This window comes from Columba livia, chromosome 1, assembly GCF_036013475.1.
Source record: "Columba livia isolate bColLiv1 breed racing homer chromosome 1, bColLiv1.pat.W.v2, whole genome shotgun sequence".
In the NCBI taxonomy this organism is placed as follows: domain Eukaryota; kingdom Metazoa; phylum Chordata; class Aves; order Columbiformes; family Columbidae; genus Columba; species Columba livia.
Genome location: NC_088602.1, coordinates 98,004,751 through 98,020,468, shown reverse-complemented (window position 1 = coordinate 98,020,468; position 15,718 = coordinate 98,004,751). Strand labels below are relative to the sequence as shown.

The 15,718-nt window shown below is 36.5% G+C and overlaps 1 protein-coding gene across 10 annotated transcripts in view; it reads left to right on the top strand.

Moving 5' to 3' along the window:
• Positions 1-15,718, top strand: part of KDM6A (lysine demethylase 6A) — a 157,145-nt gene that overhangs the window by 100,834 nt on the left and 40,593 nt on the right. For 4 of the 10 annotated variants that reach the window (XM_065069644.1, XM_065069628.1, XM_065069636.1 and 1 more), the window contains exons 9-17: positions 2,013-2,106; positions 6,702-6,828; positions 9,414-9,512; positions 9,880-10,099; positions 10,656-10,790; positions 11,232-11,387; positions 12,029-12,118; positions 14,749-14,853; positions 15,434-15,718. The exon at positions 15,434-15,718 is cut by the window's right edge and continues 111 nt beyond it. In XM_065069644.1, the coding sequence (XP_064925716.1) occupies positions 2,013-2,106; positions 6,702-6,828; positions 9,414-9,512; positions 9,880-10,099; positions 10,656-10,790; positions 11,232-11,387; positions 12,029-12,118; positions 14,749-14,853; positions 15,434-15,718 (1,311 nt within the window). The remainder of the gene's footprint in view (positions 1-2,012; positions 2,107-6,701; positions 6,829-9,413; positions 9,513-9,879; positions 10,100-10,655; positions 10,791-11,231; positions 11,388-12,028; positions 12,119-14,748; positions 14,854-15,433) is intronic. The other 6 variants (XM_065069665.1, XM_065069651.1, XM_065069675.1 and 3 more) reach the window with 3 other exon arrangements.

Here is a 15,718-nt window from a genome sequence, read left to right as displayed (position 1 = left end):
CTCCTTAATTATGTACCTTCACAGTAATGGAGTTTAAATGATGGGTTGCCAGCCTCTGAACAAGAGCAGCCCAGTGCTGATAACAGTTAGCAGTGGTTTTTCATGGTGTTTAATGTTACTTTCTGGTATCTCATCTGTGGCTGTGTGAGTCCCTCTAGCTATTTAGGGTGGCAGCTTATACAGTGTCTAAAGAAAGACGTCAGATAGGGTTCCTCTCCCCATTCCCATTTCTAAGACTCTTTATGATGCAGCCAATATCAAGGGCATTGGATCTTTGGAGTTAACCTTCTAAATAAAAACAAATGTAAATATTATGATAATTTTTTGTAATATTTTAAGGCATATATGTAGAGAGATTTCTCAAGCGTAAATAAGACAACAAATAAGAAAAGTAAAAAACACTCTAGATCTGGAAAACATGCCTTATTTTAATAGGACTTTCTGAATCCTCCCAAGCATGTAAACATCTCTTTCAAAGTGGGAATATTAGGCACTAATATTTACCTATTTGACATCCTGATGGCTGCCTCTGCTGTCATGTTATACACTGGTCTTCTGTTCATTTGCTTATCCTTCATAGTCATAAACTACAAATTTTGTTCCCAATGCAAAATTTTAAATTTTTTCCTAATTTTTTCTTATTTTGCTGGCCATGGATATTTTATTTATTTATATTATTTGTTTTCTTACCAGTTGTCTGCATTTCATGAACACCAATTAAAAATCTTTTCTACCAACTTCCCTTTGTCCCATTTGAAAGTATGTAATTGCTGCTTGAATTTGTTTTTTCCTGAATAGAATAAGGTTCTAAAACCAACAGGGTTGTCTTTTTTGATTGTGAGGTCTTAAGAACCTCATAACATTTTTAACGTCTAGTAGGTATTTATGTTGTTTAGAGTCTTCTTCCCAGTTGTCTCTTTTAAAACACCAGTAGTCAGTACTATGTGCTCTTTGTGTAAAACAAATGTACATGATAATTATCTACAATTAGGTGGCCCTGGTTTTTTTTTACTTTCTTCATCTGTTTGACAGAATGAAGTCTACTGTTGAATTATTTGAAAGTATATTTTTTATTAAAAAGTTGTCTAGAATTTTTAGAAAGTAGAAAAAAAAGTACTCTTACTAACAGACCTCAGCATTTATGTCTTCTAGACTTCTGTGGGAGAGAAGGAACAGAAGAATTAAAATATGTTCATTGTAAACAATTATTGTTAGAGTAACACAAAGATAAATGCTGACATTATTAAAAAAACAAAACAAAGCAAAAAAAAAACCCAAACTATCATGTCTTAACCTTTTACATACACAAAAGAGCTCATACTGTTCCATTAGTCAATAAAGACCGCAATCCTAACCTGGGATTGTGTTTTCTATATTAAGACCTTTTGATCTAGGGAGTTAAGAATTGAGTGTTTCCATGCTTTAAGCATGATCTATATAGCAAATAATAAGATGTCATGCCTTCATTCTCTAGGCATAATCCATGGATATGTTTTAATTCTACATGTGGTGGGACTCTTATCACAACAATAAATATGTTGAAAAGGCAGTTCTAATATACCTAAGGAAGGAATGAAAGAGGCAAAATTTTACCAGCTGCCAATTACAGATGATCTTTATTTCAATGTTACAAGTTTCTTGGGAGGAATTTGTGTAGGGTTTTTTCAGACGTATACACACATTCAAGGATTCCCCTTAAAAACAGTAAATTCATTTTAGTATAAGAAGAAGCATAATGCATATATGAGGAGTTGACCCAATTTAATAATTTGCAGATGTCCCTCAGTTATTTTAGGTAGTTAATTTATGTTCAATACTACATTTATGAAAGTTATTCCCTTACGGTATATATATGTCACTCATTAAAGCTTTCATATGCACTGTATGCCAAAAAAAAAAGTTCCAGAATTTTTTGTCAATGTGTTCGTGTGCTGTCAGTGCTGTGAAATCGTTGCTATTGGTGGTCTGTTGTAGGCTTTATGATTAATCCATTTACTGTTTTCCTTTTGCAGAGAAAGTATCACTCTGCAAAGGAAGCTTATGAACAACTTTTGCAGATCGAAAACCTTCCTGCACAAGTAAAAGCAACTGTCTTACAGCAGTTAGGTATGTAAAATTAACTTACATTTTTCTGTGTGTTTCTTTTCCCCATATTTTCCTCCAGCAGTGTTTTTTAAGGCTCCATTCCCAAAGTGAGTCTTAAACACTGAGTATGATAGAGATTTTAACCCAAAATAGAATGCACAACAGTAGATAATTAAGTAAATAAGAGAGAAGGAAAAGATTTTACTTAAACTTAGGAAATTAAAAAGTTCTTAGACTTGCTACAGTACGTGTGTTAGAGGTTTTGGGTAATGAGAGCTTGTCTTTTTCAGAGAAGGAATGCAGCAGTTAGAATTCTCTGTTCTGCTTTTGAGGACATCCCTTGAATACCCAGACTAAGTGCTCTAAAACAAAATACTCTTCCCTGTTGCAGAACAGAAGAAAATGACAAAAATTTACCTTTCTCTTTAATTATATTACTTAATGAAAACCTGTTTCTGTAACTAAAAGGTCTATCATCAGATTCCGTAAAAGAAGCCACATAAAGAGAGGAAAAGTATTATTTTTTAAATTTTCATCTTCCGCATTTATAGAAAGCTGATATATCATTTTGAGACCAAATTTTCTGATGGATGGGTAGAATAAATTACTTTTGTCCTATATGCCTTATAAAAGTATTGCCAGAATATTTGTTAAAATTGTTCAACCCAGTGCAAAACCTCTTCATTCACTTTCTCCATGTTCTTCATCTAATTTATTATTCTAAATATTAATTTAGCCTGCTTATGCCCATTTTTATTTTTTTCCCACTTCACATAGTGGTCATTTAATTCAAGTTAGTAACTGGCACTGAGTTACGGCCAGAATGCTTTTTATTTTGTATTATATGTTGTGTATGGATTTGGGGTGGGCTGATTTATTTAGCTTTAGATTCTTCTATGTGAAATCATAAATGCAACTCCTGGAGGAGTTCACTGCGGGACGCTAGGGTCGGTTCTTTTTGCTGTTGCACAACAGTGTTGCTTATATTCTAGTATCCCCTTTGAATTTTTTTTAACTTGGTGTTATCCCACCTAGTATAAATTAGCAATTTCATCCAGAGAGGCTGTGCATATGATCAATGGAAGACAGGCTTCCCAAAATAGCTGGCCAGTGCTTTTTCAACTCTGTTTGATATATGTTGCCACATCAGGAGCAAAGGCTTATGGCTGTATGCATAAAATCCTACTGCAGGTCTCTGTGCTAGCACAGAACAATGACTTTGAGGATTAACTCTCTTTAGTCAACCAGCATAGGTCACCTGGTTTTGCAGTGTGGGTAACTTGTATGTGGAGAAAGGGGCAAAGCAGTCTTAACCAGAACGTTAAAGGAATAATAGCATTCCTTTTGCTCTTCACCTTTAACAGTGGTATTTATGGTATGTATTGCAGATTTAGTCTCTAGCAGCCAGTAATAAAAGCACCTCCTCAGGAAGCATAGTCTGATGGGAGCATGGTGCTTAGAAAACAGTCGTAGAAAATACCTACCCTCTGCCAGAATGTTATTGGCAAAACCAAATCAAAATATATACCCTTTATTTATAATTTTCCTTAGCTACTTAATGTTTCTGGAGCCAGAGTTGACATTTAGGTAAGTTCAGATGTCTTGTGAGAGAATTATTAAAATCTTTGCTCTTGTTGCTGGCTTCCAAAGCAGATTGCTGCAGAGGAGAACACTGCGATTCTCAGATAATAAGCATTCATTTGAGCTGATGCACGCTGACTAGTTTGGGTAGATGTAATGGTAAGATTTGTACAGTTGGATACGAGCAGTTTCTTCTTTTTTGCCATTTCATTTGCTTTCCAAACAATATATTTTTTTTTCCCTGCTTTACCTAAAATTACATTAAATTAATGAGACTGAAGATCAAATCTGTCCTGGTGTTTTTTCTCCAATCATACTCAGCGGTTGCATAAAGAAGAGTGTACGAACAATGTACGCACCTGCTTAGAAGTTCTGAAAGCACTTTCCCAGTGATTTTTGGCTAGGGGGGAATTCCTAGGTGCTGTCCCACGTGTGAGATGCCAAAATGGGAAAGAGGCTCATCTCTTAGGAGACTGAAATGATGATGTTTATTGGGGTAAAAGCCACTGCCATAAGTTCAGCACGAGTATGATTGATAAGCATAAAAAAATCCCTGCAGCATGAGCTAGGCTAGCACATCCTCTGTGAGGCAACACTGGGATTTGTTACAAGTTAAATTGTAGAGGCCTGGAAAAGAACATGGAACATTTGTGACAGATGGACAAAATATTTGGTTATTATGTTAAAAACGTCCCAAGAGTGGAAGAGGAGTCAATATGCTTGTTGAGAATTGGAGTTAGGTCTTGCAAATGGGACATCACCTTCTTTCTGTATGTTCATTTTATGCATGAGAAGAGAGGTCCAGTTTCCTTCACTGGAGCTATTGTAGTAGAAAACTTCGTTTGCTCTCCCTTGCCCTCTCTTTTGTTTTCTGCCTTTTCACTTCCCTGCACAGGAAGGTAAAATTGGGAAGCAACCCTTGTTTCAGCGATGAAACTAGATAGGGATTGCTAATTCTAGTTTCTGTCTCCTAGAAATAGATTCTTTCTTTCATCAGTGAATATCAGTAAAGATATGAATATACAACGTGTTGTCTTTCAATCCGACAAGGGTCTGATGAAACAGAAAATAGTCATCACCACACAACATTTCCAAAGATTCAGGAAATTGTTTAATGTCTTTTTTTACTCTTTTTTATATTCTCTGAACTATTACCTTTATCTCAGGCCCTGCACCAGATACATTTATCCTTGGTGTACAGTTATGCAGGCGCATTCTGATAACCAACCTCACATAAGCCTTTTTTTCTTAAAGGATGAGTATTTTCTGTATACTTGGAACTTCAGTGACTTGAGATGTGAATCGAAATCATAGCTTGTTTGTGAAGTCCATGAGACAAAGTTGTTTGTTATGTCTCTGCAAAGATTGTCTTCATCTTCAGACAAGATACTCTTTTTTCAGCACTCTAAGCACTTGGGTACTGACCTGACATTTCTTGCAGTCCATGAAATATTCAATCTTGTGCTTCTGATCACAGTTTCCAAGTGATACTTCTTAAGACACGTCAGGCAAATGTTGTTCAATAGATATGATTTTCTTTATATTGCCTTTTTTAAATCTTAGAAGTTAGCCTTCCATTTGTGGAAGTATCACTGTGACTGTTAACAAGCTATAAGCCCATGGAATAAAATATAACAGGTGGAGTAAAATATTTAAGGTGTAGTCTGACTACAGAGAGTGAAGTAAGGGTGCAAATACTCATCAGTTCTCAGCCTGTCCTACATGGTCCAGCATTTTAGATGGGATCTGGATTTGATCTGCATCTTTTGAGTGATATTACCTGTTCATGTAGTGAGACTGTATCAAAAAGGATAAGCTTAGGGTGTGGAAGTTTACCTGACAGAGGTTTTAAATGGACATTGAGTGCAGATGTGTGCCGAACTTTGTAGGTACCTAAAACTTTATAGAAACCTTGGATATTTCATGGAACTGATATCATAGTGTTCCGCAAGGGACCGTTTATTGGCGGGACACTGTAAAAGCATAGGGACAATCCATTGTCACGTCTTATGTTTTACAAATGTTGGCTGAAAGCAGTGGGTTGTTGAGACAAATGCACGGAGATTAATCAAACACTTGGACATTGCTGACCAGTGTCGTTAATTAGTGATTTCAGCAAGCCAACTGCCTGTTATGAAGGATTTCCTTGTACTCATGATGTGAACAGCACTGAGGTGATTTTGTGACTGCTTAAAGGAATTCGCTAGGGGTAGATGAAGAGTGGCTCGAGAAGGTGATGAAGGTGCTTTATTTGAAATGGCAACCAAGCCTTGCGTCAGTGCTAGAGCAGAGGTGAATTTTAAAGGCACGTGGAAGATTATATGATAGCGTAGATTGTGGGAGACCTTTAAAGAGCAGAGGAGTGATTTGTCTAGTGTATTGAAATAAAAATACACATTTGAAAGAATATGCTGTGTGGTTAGATAGGGAAATAAAGTGATCTTTTTAGCTGGTTTGTTATGCAGTGAGAGGTGATTGTACTTGTTGAGGTGAATGGAGAGGATGTTGTAGCAATGAAGATGAAATGACAATGTAAGATTTAAGTGGAGATACAAAAATTCTTACCAGTGTTCTGTTGGGGATAAATATGAGGATTTAGAAGAAAAGGAGAGAACTGAACATAATGTACATTTAATTTATGTGTGTGACAGGAAGAATGGTGGCGTTTTTCACAATGACAGGGAAGGTACCTGTGTTCAGAGGGGGAAAGAGTTTACCTTTTCAGATTAATGTCTTATATAATAGAAGATTGATCAGTTCATAATTGTGTTACTAACCTCATAGGAAATTATTTAAACCAAAAAAAAAAACCCCGCTTTTAAAGCACTTGAAATTAATTTGACCTGGAGTCCTTTTGTCATGTAATTGTAGTATAGAACTTTAAAATTTTCATTCATAATACTATATGTAAGTGATATTATTGTTTTATATTTCTCTTATTAAAGAGGAAATAATGTTATGAATATCTTGCTCTGCCAAAGTGTTAAATGGTCTTGGGGAATTTCACTTCTGCCGTTTATGGGTTCTTTTTGTAGGCTGGATGCATCACACCGTGGATCAGCTTGGAGACAAGGCAACCAAGGAAAGCTATGCTATACAATATCTCCAGAAATCTCTAGAAGCAGATCCAAATTCTGGTCAATCCTGGTATTTCCTTGGAAGGTGAGAAATTACTTTGTAGATACTGTAACCATATCTGTAAATTTTTTGATGATACTCATTATTGTGAGTATCTTATGTTGTTTTTCTTCTTAATATTTTCAGAGGAAAAATGAAGGGAAAGGATGTATGTGTATCTACTGAAGTCTAGTTTTCTGGAAAGTGTATAAAAAGACAAGGTGCTAACATATTTGGGATGAATATAAATTAGAAGTTGAAATTAAGTATGTAACCCAAGTGGTCCTGTGTTTTTGTAGTTATTATTCAATCTACACATTTACAGTAACCTGAGTCTGCTCTGCCTGGTTTTACCTGTTCCTGCTAATACTAGCACATCTTCTATTCCCTTTTTTTTTTCCTAAATGCTTTGTAAATGTTGTTACTTTTCTTCATACCTTTCTCACGATTCTTTATCTCTTTCTTAGAATCTCCCTTCTAATCTCAATCAGTTATTGCACTAAAATACAACTATTTTCCCAGGTATTGTCCATTTCTAAACAGCGTACATTGCAACTAAATATTAGGCCAAGATGTCACAGGTTGCTCCATTCTAATATCTCTTTCAGTGTTGTATTAATTCTGTACTATCAGACAGAATTTTTTACTGGAAAATTATGTAAGTCATATAAATTTGATTACTTTTCTTGGTCTACTTTTTAAGAACATAGAGTACACGAACCAGCAAACAAACTCACTCTTGAAATAATCAGGTTTCAGAGAAGGCTTTGAGGGCAAGTCAAGTCCATATGTGAACAGGTCAGTTCTGTTGAGAAATACATTAGAAAGGAACTTTGCAAAAATAAAATTAATATCCTAACGTTAGTATCTTCCAGCTGACTTTCTTGGAGGTTCTGGCACATACAACTGGAACCTACTCTTGGTTTTGTCATCCTAACTATATTCCTCCAGCTGTTCTGTAAGCCAGGGCTCTTGGACCAGCTGTCTGCAGGCTAAGGGAGGAACAGGGGCACTCAGTGTGAAGGGCAGAGGGCTGGAGCAGCTGTGGAGGGAAAAGGGAAAATGGGCCAGGGATCATCTGGCTTGTCATCCACTGAGCTGAAAACTTTTTTTCATCAGTAGCCCAATTCCACATGCCTTGAGCTAGTTGGGTTCTTACATAGCAGCAGGACAGAGCCAGGGCTTCATGAAGTACGTGTGCGCAGCTGCCGTGCTCCTGCTATGCCACAGCTGTTGCATGGTTAGAGTGAAACATACGACCATGCAAAGAAGGGGGAGAAATGCAGGAAATGGGGAAAAAAAATCTAGTGGAAGCATCTCTTATACTCTGCAGGGAGGACTAGAGCAAAAATGTTTCTGTGCTCCATTCCTTCAGCCCATACGCTGGCAGAAGAGGAAAGGAACAGGGTTGTGTGTCCACTCTTCCTCTTTTTCCTTCCTCGTGTATTCCCTTGTGTTTTTTCTTCTTGTGCTGATTGTCCAAACCAAATGGCAAGATGGTTTAAAGCTGCCTTTCAGAAACATACCACTGCCACCCTCTTCCCCCACTGAAAAAAATCCATCACTGTTTTAAGTTTTGTTGGGTGCTTAGTATTAGTGCTGTCCTAATCAGAGTCATCCTGTATCTGATAAGTTGACCATTAGAAACATGTCTATTTGAACGTGGGTTAGACTGCGATTAAAATGATCTTCTGAAACTTTGTATTCTAGCTTAATGGATGGTTTTAGGCAAGGTCCTGGTAGATTATATTGTATTCCTTTCCTGATGTACCTCAAGAATATGTAGAAAGAGTATAGCATGTTTGTAAAACCTGTGCCTGTACTCTTCTGCTTGGTTTTCATTTTTTACTAGAATAAATTTTCTGTTGTTATTTAAGTCTTTTGAAAGCTGTTGGTTATTTTTTTCAACAGGGAAACTTATTACAAACATACATAAGAAGCAGAGCTATTGTAGATTGAACTAATGTGTGTGTGTGTGTGTGTGTGTGTGTATAAACATATATATATATATTTATTATTGTCTTTATTTGAAGCTTTTAGTTTCAAAATATAGGTGTTATTCCCTGTAGTATAATTGTAGCTCTCTTAAGAGTTCTGATATTTCTGCAGTAAAACCCATTAATTTGTTGTTCATTACCTGAGTCTTATTGAGATGTGAGAATGTACATGAAAAGCTTCCCAGGCAATCAGGACCCATCCTGAGTTGGTTAATATCTCATCATAATTCTGAAACACTTCATATAGAACATGAAGTTTCGTAACCATTTCTTTCATAAAATAGGTAACTCAATTGTTTTTTTATAATGTTGTCTGTAGATAAATATTGTTCTTATTGACTGATAAGTAATCACAAAAGAAATATAAGTCTTTAAAATGTTTAAAATCTGTTTTCATTACAAATGCAGTAAGCTAGGGTTTGAGCAGTTTTGCGGTACTTCTCAAATAATTAGTAGTACATGTTGATTAAGATGTCTGAGTCTGTTTATGCCTGATGTTCAGAAACAGCAAATTTTTTGATTCATCTAGATGAGTATTTTCATGACTTAATGTTTATCGGATCAGTCTTGGTAAGCCTTCCTCAATTATGACCTTCTATAAATATTACCAAAGTTCTTTTTTTCTTCTCCCAGGTGCTATTCAAGTATTGGGAAAGTTCAGGATGCCTTTATATCTTATAGGCAATCTATTGATAAATCAGAAGCAAGTGCAGATACATGGTGTTCTATAGGGTAAGAATGATACAGGGTAATTCAGTGATACAATTCAATGCTAATATATATAAGTAAACAATATCAGCTTACTAACTCTTTCGTGCTCTCAAGGGGGGCCATAAAGCTTTTTTATTTATATCTTCATCTTGTCAGACTTGTCTGATTTAAAGTTTAAATTTAAAAAAATTGCTTTCTCAGTTTTTTAAAATACTGAATATGGTATGTATATGTGAGCTTTGCATGTTAAGATATGTGTTGTTTATGCTTATTACTATGCTTTATATAATGGCAAGGTTTATTAAGGGTTTTGAAGGGGATGTGTTTGTGACTTGTTTGTATTTTGACTTTGTTATTAATTCTCAACTTCACTAATCTTTCTATTCAGTGTGCTGTATCAACAGCAAAATCAGCCTATGGATGCTTTACAGGCCTATATCTGTGCTGTACAATTGGACCATGGCCATGCTGCAGCCTGGATGGACCTAGGCACACTCTATGAGTCCTGCAACCAGCCTCAGGATGCCATTAAATGCTACTTAAATGCAACTAGGAGCAAAAATTGTAGTAATACCTCTGCACTTGCAGCACGGATAAAGTATTTACAGGTAAAACTAAAGTTTTAAGTGGGAAATACTCTTCTAAATACACAGCAGAGGGGAGGGAAGAAATAACACACAAGTTTAACTTGCAGTTGTTTGTGGTGTGTATAACCTGTTTTCATGTGTATTGTAAGCATATCATAGCCTGTAATATTTTATTTCTTCATTTTTAAGTGAATCTTAATTCCTTATAAACCCTATTTTGCACATTTAATCAAAGCACACTGTTTTACATCACTTTGCTTTTTTCTTTGTATTGTCTTCATTTTTAAGTTCTCATAACATAGAGAGAATACGTACATGCTATCTTTCACTCTTGTTTGCAATTTCAGAAAAAAGGAATTATGAGACCTCTGAATCCAGAGCTCATCTTTGTTCTGATTCTCACAAAGGTTTATATTCTGGTTACCCTCTTTATACTTAGCACCTTTCTAAAACGCCAAATTTTAAATCTATCCTCTCTTTAAGACATAATTAGCTACAGCATTTAGGAAGATTTCATGGACTTGCTCTTACTAAAGTAGGCTTGTGTTAAATTTGCTTTTTACATAATTTTTCCTAGGCTCAGTTGTGTAACCTTCCACAAGGTAGTCTACAGAATAAAACTAAATTACTTCCTAGTATTGAGGAGGCGTGGAGCCTACCAATCCCCGCAGAGCTTACCTCCAGGCAGGGTGCCATGAACACAGCACAGCAGGTGAGAAGTTGGGTTATGTTCTGCAGGTGCCCAGCTTTAAGGGTTCTTTACAATCAGTATTGGTCAAGCGTATTTTATTGAGCACAGGACTGGCTTTTATTAATGAAAAGCCCTTGATTTATTTGCAAAGGGATACTAGATCAAGAAGCTCCCTACAATATGGGAGAAATATGGGGGTACCAATTTAGAACCTTTGTGGATTTTCATGATTTTAAAAGATTTCATCTTAAATAGAAATGCTGCAGTGGTTTAATAATCCCATGAAAGGTACACATTCCTCCATTGATGACCATATGGAAACTGATTTTTCAGTTATTGAGATGATCTTCAGAATATCTGCTCGGCCCTTTTAATATATGTGGGCTGTTAAAATATATAATTTAAAGGAAACAATTAAGAATATATAGAACCATATTTTTGTCTTCCTTCTGTGATTCTTAGGCTTGTAAACCTCATCATCCAAATACTGAACCTGTACTAGGCCTCACTCAAACACCAATTTCACAGCAATCCTTGCCACTACACATGATTCCTTCTAGCCAAGTAGATGACCTGACCAGTCCTGCCAAGAGGAAAAGAACATCTAGTCCAACAAAGGTATATATTCTGATGAACTAAAGAGCCCCCTACCAAAATTACATGGAAATATACATAAAAGTGATGCAGCATGCACAGAATTTGTGCTGTAAGTTTTCATCCTTTGGCATCAAGGTGGGGAATGTTTTTAAGAATTTAAAAACCCATTTTTCAGTGATCAAGTTACAGTTCAGACAGGAAGCGCTTAAGGGTAATGCAGATCTGTGGCACTTAACTGCAGTCGTAGTTGTAGAAGTGAAAAAGTACAATCATATTCTGATGACAGTGAGAAAGGGAGACAATCATGTCATCCTGTCTATTGCCTTTGCTTATATTTAGAATTCCAGTGTTTCATCATCATGTAGTAGTGTTACAGTAGAAAAAGTATTCAGTTTTAAAAGTAGTGTACATTTAAGTTAATTGCGTAATTTGATTTGATTGTTTCTTGTTACGGTACCAGATATCATTTAACTTCCTCCTTTGAGTACCCTGATACTGTATGGGGATGGTAGAATGTGACTTGACATGTTTTAGTATGTTCGTTGTTTATATTGTTATTCTTGAAACAATGACTAGTTCTTTCATAAGTAAAATTTAGATAGGAAAAGAAATTATGCTGACCCTTTGATAGTCACACATTTTTATGTAATGTTTCCTCTCAGAATACTTCAGATGTTTGGAGCAGTGGCCATACAGTGTCACATCCTCCTGTACAAATTCATTCTTGGTGCTTGACACCACAGAAATTACAGGTAGGTATGTTAAAGATCTTCAGAAGCTTTGATGCATTTTTTGTATCTCTTTTCTTCCGTTTAAGAAAATAAATCCAGAAAATTTTTTGGTTTCACATTTCTGAAAGTCAAGGTGAAATACTTCCCAAATAATTCCCACTGTGTAATTAAAGTTGTACTGATACTTAATAGCTTTTCTATATGAGATTAGTTCTGTAGTAAAATATTATATATAGCAGAAACATACAGTAGCTCTTTTTTCTTATGATGTTTTAAAGATACATATGCAAATTGCCACACTTGTGTGCCAAGTGAGTTTTGATACTTGCTGTAATGTGGGGGATATTGAAGGAGGTATAAAGTATTCTAATACCGTCTTTTTCCTCTGAGGTAGCCTCTTGTATCAAATTGCGTAAACAAACATGCGCTTTCTACAAAGTGTAGTTACTCAAATGAAATGTGGTACTGCTTTTCTACATTTTATGTCATCTAATATATGAAATGCTAGATTTTATTTTTGAAATCTTATTTCAGGTCTTTTTTGTTCTTATGTTTTGTTGTCTCTTCAGTTCATCAGGGCTTGCAGCGAGCTTCTGCAGGAATTCCATATTTTGAAAATCAGGCCTAGCTGGAAACTCTTAACCATGTATCACAGATACTGCTTTGGATGCAAGGAAAAATAGAAGGGAACACAGTGCAGAGACAGAAGGCATTCTGATTGACTGAGCAGTGTTCCCCTCAACCCCAGTATAGTTCTTCAGCTGTTTCTCTATCTGAATAATATTGGCTTTAGTTCACTGCATATTTTTTCCCTCCCTGTCCTTCCTAGTCACTCTTCTGTATCTCCCACTTCATGCATTCTCCTTATTTCTCCCTGCTTATTTTATATGCTACTACTTTTTCCCCTTTTTAGTTATACCTTTTTCCAGATCTAACTTCCCCCTCTAGGCAGTATCTAAGTAGGTTTCTCTAAGTACGCTTACTGGGTTTGCTGGCAATAGCTTGACAAAGTTCCAGTGTGTATAAATAGGAAAGCCAAAAAGACATGATGCAAAAGGAGAGTCAATAAACCCTTTATTGCATCTTCTAAGTCAGCCTTTTAAAAGTGGCAGCTCAGAGGCTGGATGGATATGGCACATAACACACACCAAATGGCTCAGCTGACAGAAGCAGAAGGGCTGTGGCCACACAGTTGCCTGCAGGGCTGCAGCGTGCCAGCAGAGGAGGGATGGGTGTTGGTTCCACAGAACTGGTGGGCAGCAAGAACAGTGCTGCCTGCAAAGCTTCTGCACCCCTCTCCAGTGCTGTGGGTGCAGCCTTGCTTCTGCTGACCTGTGTGCTAAATCAGTCTGTCTGAATCCCGTTACCATATTTAGACATTTCTAAAAAGCAAAATAACAACTGAAGAGGACTTGGTTTGCCTTCTGTGTACTTGATGCGTGCACGTCCATGGAGACCCAGTTTTCAGCTCACAGTCGTATATGCATTTTTAGATTACTCTTACTCATTGCAGGCCCTGCAGAGGGAATTCAGAATGAAAGCTACTGTTAATCCAGGGAGTTTGGCAGGAACCATCCTTAACCACTTTTTCAGACAATGTTGGGGGTGTTTTTAGTTGATAGTTTGCAAATACAATGGTTCAAAGCAGAACAAACATGTTATTTAATAGTCATACTTCGGTTCAATTTATGCATTACTAATACATCATAATCAAAGCAAAGGAGACAAGAAGGATTTAAAAATAATACAGGCAGACCTGAAAGGAGCTAAAGGAAACCTGATTTGTTTGGTTTTAGTGGGGGTTGGTTTGATTTTTGGTTTTTGTTTGAGGGGTTTTGGCAGGGGTTGTGGGTTTTTTTGTTTGGTTGGTTTTGTGTATGTGCATTTGGGGTTTTCTTTTTAAAGATTTATAGTGATGTGAAGTAGCTTAGTATTTAAGAACAATCAAGAAATATGTCTACATGTCACCTTTTGCATAGCACAACTTTTGCCCTCCTCTCCGCACTCCCCCCTTACTTCCTAGCACTTTTGCCTTCCACAGTTTCAGCAATTAGGGCATACCACTTAACAGCAGCAGACTTACTGGTCATATGATGATGTGTGCTGAGTGGTTTAAAATGAACACAAAGATCAGGTTTTTGGTAATACATACTTAAGTTCATCAGTTGCAAATGAGTTCAGTATCATAACTTAAGATATTTCTCTCTGTAATTAAGTTGTATAGTTTTCTCAGTTTGTTGCTCTTTGTTTTCTGGACAAGGTTTCACGTGTGACTGTAGGTTGGATTTACTTCATACTGGTTAGTATTAATAAAAGACTGGAACAGTACAGAAAGTGTTAAAACATACATAATAAGAATTCTGTATTTAAATAAGAATACTTGAATGTAGTTTTCTTTTATGATACCGGTACACTTGATTTTGATGCCATGATAATATTTAGATAGTCTGTTAAGTTTTAGTAACTACTAATAAGGATTCATTACAGGATAGTATAATGAAAGATGTTTGACTCTGCAACAGAAATCTCAATCCGGTTTTCAGCTTTAAGTGTCTTGTCTTTGTGGATAATTTTTAGAATTGTATGCAATAAAGTTATTAAAAAACACATGTCAATTTTAATGATTCTGAACTGTACTGCTGTTTTTTCAGCACTTGGAACAGCTGCGTGCAAACAGAAATAATTTAAATCCAGCACAGAAACTTATGCTGGAACAGCTGGAGAGTCAGTTTGTCTTGATGCAGCAACACCAGCAGGTGAGAACAAAAAGATTTTTCTCTTCTACAAAACTTTTGTCAGTAGCGGTGTCTGTTGTGTTTCTCAAATTCTGAAGAATTTCTATTGCACAGAGTTCTCATGCCTTTTACTATGTTATGTTAAGTCATCTTTTTTGCACAAAGTGTAATTGTGTTTTACAGGTTGAAATGTAACAGGTTTAGCTGTGTTTTATTATAGGACTACCAAATAATGTAGACGTTTTCAAGCCACAATTTCAAACTAAAGTGAGTGGATACATCTAAAAGCAGTCTTACTTGAAAAATACTCAGTTGTAGTAAGCTGTATTACAGCATATCCCTCCTCCTCCTCTCATCATTCACTTCTCTCTTTCTTAGCGTCCAGCTTTAGAAGAGAGGTGCACCAGTAGCTTTACCTTAACATTTGCTCAGCACATTTGTGAGCATGGCAGTCATCTTGTTTCTCAAAAGCAACTGAGAAGATCTTGAAATCAGTATAAAATTGGAATTGACCAGTGCAATGAAGTTCACAAACCTTGTACAATCTTTACTTTTTAAATTCTGCAGCTAATATTCTTGTGCCTTGTTCATCTTCCGTTAGATGAGACAAACAGGAGTTGCACAGGTACGATCTACTGGAATTCCTAATGGGCCAACAGCTGATTCATCACTGCCTACAAACTCTGTCTCTGGTCAGCAGCCGCAGGTTGCTCTAACCAGAGTGCCTAATGTCACTCAGCGTGGAATCCGTCCCGCCTGCCCCGGGCAGCCTATGGCTAATGGACCCTTTCCAGCAGGCCCCATTCCCTGCAGCACAGCAAGAACGCTGGGTAGTACAGACACTATTTTGATAGGCAATAATCACATAACAGAAAGTGGAAGTAAT